The 7987-nt window shown below is 43.2% G+C and overlaps 1 protein-coding gene across 1 annotated transcript in view; it reads left to right on the forward strand.

Annotated features, from left to right (window-relative positions):
• Positions 1–562: 562 nt before the first annotated feature.
• The window catches only part of RPL14 (ribosomal protein L14), a 7941-nt gene continuing 516 nt past the window's right edge, over positions 563–7987 (forward strand). The window contains exons 1-5 of the mRNA XM_018561514.1: positions 563–654; positions 2803–2904; positions 4000–4094; positions 5949–6048; positions 7654–7707. Coding sequence (XP_018417016.1) covers positions 652–654; positions 2803–2904; positions 4000–4094; positions 5949–6048; positions 7654–7707 — 354 coding nt within the window. The 5' untranslated portion in view covers positions 563–651. The remainder of the gene's footprint in view (positions 655–2802; positions 2905–3999; positions 4095–5948; positions 6049–7653; positions 7708–7987) is intronic.

A 7987-nucleotide genomic window follows, 5' to 3' on the forward strand; every position in this document is an offset into this window, starting at 1 on the left:
GCTCTGTGGATGGAATGTAGAAGCAGAGAGTGAGACGAGTGTAATCGGCTCTTGTAATATGATCTTAGAGTACAGCAATGCAGAATAGCTTCAACTATGTAGTACTACAAGTCCCAGCAATGCATTATAGTGGGTGGGGGTGCTACTATAGTAAGAAGAGCGGTTTAGTGAACCATGAGCCATTTAAAAGATTCGGATCTTTTCAGTGAGCGATCCGTGGAGGAGCGCTCATGCAGAAGAACCGTTTTGCCCATCTCTACTTTTACATGAACATTGTTTAAATGAATTGCCTGGCGACAGGGTCTCTTTAAACACAGAGACAGCAAATCGTCTCCGCCCACTTTCTGATTCAAGGCCAATAGAAGCTGTAAATCAAGCTGACCAATGACAACGCGTCCGGGGATTGTGAGCAGAGATTACTGGCCGATTCAGTTGTGAATGGATAATCTGCATTGGTCCGAGGATGTAATTCGTCAACCAATCACATTGCAGGAAAAAAATACGTTTCCTCTGACACTCATCTCCTTATTCTGCCCTTCTGTTACCAGCAGCCGTGACGTACCCTAGACTCTTTTTTGTCATTGGTCGAGGACTAAGGGTTATCCGGAAAGCGCTCCCTGTACTCCCTCCTTTCTGCTAGCCGCCGCCATCATGGTGAGTAGCCTGTACTTGTGCTCTGAGAGTCCGAGGCCGCCGTGTGCGCCCTGGTGGGAGTAAAGATGGTTGAAGAAGTCCCGGAGAGCGGCGTCAGCCTGGGCTGCTTGTACTGTGGTGTTAAACTCGCATAGCTATGTGTAGAATGAGGATAGTGAAGAGAGGTCGGGGCAGCATGGAGAGCGGAGCTCAGGCCTACAGGAGCCCGGCGTGTGTGTGCTCATTTGCTGGGGTAGATGGGTGCTGGATCCTCTTAAGTAATGGAGGCCTCGGATCCCACGTGGAAGTGAATGTATAATGTGGTGTGCTCGTACACGTGGAAGGGCCTACCCAGCTTCTAGCCCTGCACAGTGCCATCTATAGTGGAGCCTACCCAGCTTCTAGCCCTGCACAGTGCCATCTATAGTGGAGCCTACCCAGCTTCTAGCCCTGCACAGTGCCATCTATAGTGGAGCCTACCCAGCTTCTAGCCCTGCACAGTGCCATCTATAGTGGAGCACACCTCAGGATTCCTGTAATAAACGCTGTGGACCTAATCGGAGCAGTGTGAATGGGCCTAAACGATACGTCTGCATTAAGATTTATATAAATTATGCATCTGACCCCAGAAATGTGCATGTTTGTGTTCCTGACCCCTAACATTCTACCTTTTCTGGGCCAGGAGGGGAAAAATCCCTTTCGAGTAAGTGGTGGAGTCACCATGGTGATTCTGCTACTCGCACTTTGAGCTGATGTGAGGCAACATGCATCTAAGCCCAAGAGCAAAAATTTTATATATTGCTGCTTACCGGCCCTTAGATGTGGTGGCTGCATTCTTTTTACCTTGGTAAACCAGCCAGAAACACACTGGATGGCCTGAGGTGGCAACAATCAGTTGGCTGTTGGAAGCTGCACTTTCTGAAAATGCTAGCTATCTGGCTGTCATGCTAATGTAAAGGTTTCATTAACTTCACTTTCTGGAACAAATATGTAGATCAGCCCCGCCAGCTCAACAAGTCGATTATATGAGGAATGGTGCCCGTCAGTCAGATGGTGCCTGGTCACTGTTCCGGTGTACTGATATTTTTCTGGCTGTCGGGATGTAATAGTGCGGAGGCAAAGTAATTGGGGGGGGGGTTCTTTATCAACCTGGTTTAGCTTGAATAGAGGAATCTGCATGAATCTGTAATCTACCTGCTAGTTCTGGTGCAGTGACCCCAAGGTACGGAGGCTGTATTCAGCCAGACAGTTGACATTCTCTGGTGTACTATGTCCCTTTTACTGTACAACTTGGCGTATCTTTTCTTAATATTAGGGATGTTCAGATACAAGTGCCGATACTTGGCATTTTCAAGAGAACTACCAGGGTTGCAGCTTGGGACCTGGCTCTGGCACTCCACCACTGTCCTGAAATCATTAGTCCGTATTGTTTTAGAAAAACGGTCACATGACAATAAACAAATGTATCAGTACTTGTATCTGTAAGTACTTGGGCAAGTATCAGTACTCGTGCATCACTTGTATATGTTTATAAAACCAAAATCGTGCAATAAAATACATGTGCAAATCCCAAGAGCTCCGTATGCTCATTACACATGACAGTTGCCTTCTTACTTTTGGATTTTTCTCTAGTCTAGTCTTGGAGCTGGAAAAGTATCTGTACTTGTACCGAGTACTGTACTTGGTATCTGAACATCCCTACCTAACACTATATCTTAACTGGTTCCAGTTAATGGTTTGAGATACTGTAAATGTTAGCGACCTTTCAGAATGTATTTTATACTGGGTGGGTGCAGCACAATGTGCACTTAGAGCTTCACTCCGTGAAGTCCTACAAAATAAGGCAGATACTGGGGAAAATTCTGGTTTCAGAACTGGTGGCTTCCATCCCTGTCGGACTGTTTAATCATAAGTGCTGTTGTAGTTCATAAAGCATTGGAAGTGTCCCTGTGATTTCAGTACTAGTCGGAGGCTTACGAAAACTTGACTCCAGCCTCCCAATAAGGACATGGCAGTAAGAACAGTCCCCAACAGTGACACTGCAGCAAAAACTGAGGTTCTAAATCTTACCCACATGATCTGTAGATCTGATATATTGTTGCTGTTGGCCAATACTGCAATATATTAAAGGTTTTGTCTGGCAAGCTGACTTTTTTTTTTTCTTTGCAGGTGTTCAAACGCTATGTGCAGATAGGCCGTGTTGCCTACGTCTCTTTTGGTCCCCATGCTGGCAAACTTGTGGCAATTGTTGATGTAATCGACCAAAATAGAGTAAGTATTAGCTTGTGCATGACATCAGAGAAATGCTTAGAACATGAATGTTTATAGTGCTGTGATTCTGGTGCATTAAAACAACCCTTTAAAGGGTAAAAATATGCAAACAAAGCTGCTCTGGCAAAGACATTTAGAGGAATTTATTAAAACCAGAGCAGTTGTCCATGGAAACCGATCCGCATCCACCTTTCATTTTCAAACCTAAACTGAATAGAGAAGCTTAATGGTTGCCATAGGCAACTGCTCCAGATTCTTCTCCAGTTTTGATAAACCCCCCCGCCCCCCGTTGAGAGGAATTTATCAAAACTGGATCAGACAGAATCTGGAGAAGTTGCCCATAGTAACCAATCAGCTTCTCTCTTCAGTTAAGCTCTGAAAATGAATGCACAAAGCTGATTGGTTGCCATGGCCAACTGCTCCAGATTCTTCCTTGTACAGTTTTGATAAATTCCCCTCATTGTGTTCTGTCCTTTCTCCCCTCTTCAGACACCGCAGCCTTTGTATGTGTTAGTATTTGATACTTCCAGAAATGTTGGTTGCCCCCTTCTGTGCATCCTGGCTCATCTTCTGATCTCTACATAACAACATGTTTCCCATTGTATATTTAACAGACCAAAAGGGAACGAATAAGAGAAGTTTATGGTTGGTGTTTACTTAGACGTTAACTTGCTAGACGTGATGTGACCTGGTTCTAATCTAGGACCGTCATATTAAATCTAGCTAACGTTGCAGATTTTTGCCATGTAACAATTCTTCAGATATGCAAATATTGCTCCTCGCTAACCCTATGATTGTCATTTTAACTGCTGTATCATTTTTAATCCTGTGAGTCCCGAGGTTACTAGCCACAGGTGTGTCAGTTATTTTGTATGGGGATTCTCATTTTTTAAATGGTTGCTGTTATAATTTGCAGAAAAGACAACAATTGCACCAATGTTTGTCAGATATTGTGTCATAGTGACATTCAGCATTCTGCAGGTTCTTTGCTTTTTCATATTCTTGATCATGCCTGATCTCCATTTCAGTGACGTCAAAAGAAATTGCTGTATATTTACTGTTTGCTGAAATATATACATTTTTTTTTTTGTTCAGGCTCTAATTGATGGTCCTTGCAGTGGCGTAAGAAGGCAGGCCATGCCATTCAAGTGCATGCAGCTTACGGACTTTGTTCTGAAGTTCCCCCACAGGTAATTATATGCTCAGGTGACCCTTTCAGTAACTGCACATCAGGAAACGATAACCAGCTTGTAAAAGGAACTCCTTACCTTTTGTGGCAGGCAGTGTCCTAAAACTTTGCTGTATTGTAGATCTCCAGCTCCTGCTGGTATCTGATACTTTGGATGTGATGAATCCCCTGCCGCAGACTGTGGTTCCTGTTGTCGGTTTCCCAGTCATAACAGGCCACAGTAAAGAAGTGGTTGCAAACCTCTTAATTCCCAATTCCATTTACATGTCACAGCCATTACAATTGATGAGACATCAGCACTGGGGCCTGCAGTCAATAAAATCTGGTGGGTGACCAGAACTAGTAGACAGTGGCACCTCTCTATCCTGACGTGTCTTAAGGTGGCCATACACTCTGATTATTGTTAGTTTTATTTCGGCCATCATCGTGGTCCCCCCTCGAATACCCCATCATGCACATACCATTGTCGATTTGCATAAATCCTTCGTTAGCAATACTAACTCACCGAATTGCGTCGATCGACAAATGATTTTCGTTTGCTTATGTGCGTTCTTGTTGCGTGTCTTTTTTTTTTCCGTGCGAAAACAATTCGAAAACGTTTTCCAGCCTCACCCTTAAGGCTGTGACACACTGCACGCGGAGCGGTGGCGCGATGCCTTTACATGCAGTGTGCCATGTAGTTTTCTCCGGCGCATCAGCTCGCATATCTGAGCGTGCCGAGATGAAAAATGTCGTCTTCTGCAAATTGGTTCACGTGTATAAACCAGCGCGTCGGGAAGCGACGTCCAGCCGGTTGTTATGCACAAGCCGATTGGCTGAAGGTGTTGTCATTCATCTGCCTGCACTCAGATCACACACTGCATGTGAAGCTCCGTGCCTGACAGCTTTGCTTCGCTCTGCGCGGCTTCGTGTGCAGTGTGTCACTGGCTTTAGAGGAAATTTGGCTAGGAGTACAGTAAAAAAATAAATTGTTGGGTTCCCATTAACTGATCGATTTATCGTTTGAAAAACCATTCGTGGCTGATTTCCGAACGATAATTGATAGGTGTATGGGCACCTTAAGAAGCATCAGGTTCTTTAAGCATTTGCGAAGGTTTAACAAGACTATAAACAGCACACAGCTCACCCCTGTCATGCATCCTTGGAATCCACTTTCGGTGCAGGGATGACCCTCTTCTGGAGTGATTGTTTCACAAACTGTAGAACCAGGCCCCAATTTTTGTTTTTTATATAAATGCATGTGGATTAAATAAAGTTTGATTTTCTTTGGAAGAGCATCGCGTGCTGGTTCTCCAATTTTTAAAGGTTTAACGTGCTTCAAGCTGTTTTCTTGAAGCACCCTTGAGCCCCAGTATGGGAGCACCGATGGCAGTGGGGGAAATATGAAGGTTGTTTCTGCTAACCTTGTTCTGAAAATGTTAGTTGCCCGGTTGTGTGGCCTCAATACCTTGTAAGTCAATGATCTGGAGCAAGCATGCAGCAAGTCTAGTTAGAGCTCCTGATCTGCATTCTTGTTTGTGGTTCAGCAAAGAATAAACAATGCCTCTATGTATGGAGTCTGATGAGGAACTTTGTGTTATAGAAATAAGGGAGCTGCCATTGCTGACTTGTTTGAAGACTCGGGGTGGGATTCATCTATTTTTCATTAAGGCAGAAAGTAATGGGAAATTCAGCTGAGGAATTCCCTCACTTTGCCTCCTTTCTTTGCTGCTTGGAAAGGAAGCAAAGAAAACTCCCCAATGAGAGCAGAAATAAAATTGGGTGTTTTTCACATTAGGAACGCTATGAATCTTACATAAAAACTGTTTTCTACTGGGCAGTAATGAAAGTTTCTCATAATTATTTTCTTTTTTAGTGCTCGGCAGAAGTATGTCCGTAAAGCCTGGGAGAAGGAGAAGGTCGAGGAGAAATGGGCTGCTACTAACTGGGCAAAGAAGATTGATGCTAAAGACAGGGTAACTTTTTTTTTTTTTTTTTTTATAGTTCTCATCCATTGAAAGCATAGGGGTTTGGCTTCCTAGTGGTCTTGCTGAACACAGCAGATCATTTTTCTCACCTTTTTATCCGTTAGTGTTTATATAATCGCCTGTTAAACTTTTGGACCTACGTCCTCCTATTTTTAACTTCTAAGTTGAAGTTAGAATGCAAACTACTTGCTGAGCTTGAGATTGCTGCAGCATATCTTTGCAGGTATTTAGTGTTGGGTGCTGTGATCCTCTCAAACTCCTGTTTGAAATTTCCTTCTATGCTGAAACAATGCACCATCAGTTCAGTACAAAGTGCATACAAGTTTGCAAAAGGATGTCACCAGCACACCATTTAATTGAAATCAACAGAAGTCCATTAATGGAGTACTGTCATTCCAGTACAAGGGCATTCAGGGCCCCACAGGGTCCCCTTCATCAGGCCCGAAAGCGCTTGGACTGGAATGACAGTACTCCATTAATTGACTTTTGTTGATTTCACTTTAATGGTGTGCTGGTGACATCCTTTTGCAAACTTGTATATTTTCACGGCGTCATCCATGGTCACTACGAGCACCCACCAAGATTTCAAGGAACATCCTATACAGGTAAGGAGTGCAGCAAGACACCTATATATAACTACAAAGTGCCTAGACACTAGCTAGCTGGCTGTTTGTTCCTTCATGGTATGGATTGATGTTTAGATGACCCTGTGTTATTAGATGGTCACATATGTTGACAGCTATTTCATTATTGTCACAGCTGCTGGCAGCATTAGCAATATAAACCCATTCACTGAATAGGAAAAGTGACTGTCTCTTCAAAAAGTACATTATCAAAATAATGTGCTGGTGTAGAGGACACTTCTCAAGCAAAAATATTTCCCGGGAAAGGTTAAATATCTTTTCAAACCTCTCTTGGTTCTTCCATTGGAAACAAAATGTGCTGTAGTTCTTGACTATTTGCTATGGAGTCTTGGTGCGTCTTTCTTTGATTACCAGCTCAGTTTTGACAAGTTCAGAGTATCATAAAAAAAACTAAATCTTACCTCTGTCCTTGGTTGCACAAAAGAAATTGCTGACATGGTTTAGCTCCATGGCTAAAATATTTTGGGATTGGCTGATTCTTTAAAGCAACTCTGCTGCTAAAAGGAATAAGTCAAGCCTTAAAAGTACAATACTTCCCAATCCTGCCACTAGTGACTTCATTCTTTCCAAAATCTAGAATCACTATCCGAATGCTGAAGCATCTGCCATTTCCTGGGTGTGTCCGATAACTGCATTTCCTTCTTGTATGCTGTGATTTCATCCGCTATGCCATTTGTGTGTCCCGGGAGCTGCAGGAACACATTTGTGATGTAGTTGCCAGTGGGTGGAACCATAACCTGCAACTAGGGGATGTGAACAGTTGCTTTAATGTGTTCAGGGTTGTGCTGACAGACGGGTCATGTCTGCGCGTCCAATTGTTGTACCTGTTCACACGCTGGAATTGAATGTCACATCTGGAGAAGTCCATACTCATTCCTTTGTAGCCGCTGTCAATTCTAACATTGATGTTTGTTTTTGTATGATGAATCCAATTTTTGCTCTGTTGCAGAAATCAAAGATGACAGACTTTGATCGTTACAAGGTCATGAAGGCAAAGAAAATGGTAAGCTTATCTTTTATTCTCACAATAGAGCATGTATGGGTTGGAAACAGATGCTGAATCCATACACTGGCTTTCATGTAGATATTAAAACCTCAGTAAAATGGCCGTATCATAATTTAATATTGGAATGACCCTAAGAACTCGAGTGAAATAAGGGTTGTATTTATAAAGCAGAAGTATGGCCTTACTGTGTGCTTTACAAATGTACATTACACTCTTGTTTCAGGATTTAGAAGCAAGCTAAACATTAAAATGAATGGGGGGGGGGGGGGGGGGGGGG

This window comes from Nanorana parkeri, unplaced genomic scaffold (genome assembly GCF_000935625.1).
Source record: "Nanorana parkeri isolate BGI_ZX_2015 unplaced genomic scaffold, ASM93562v1 scaffold528, whole genome shotgun sequence".
NCBI lineage: Eukaryota > Metazoa > Chordata > Amphibia > Anura > Dicroglossidae > Nanorana > Nanorana parkeri.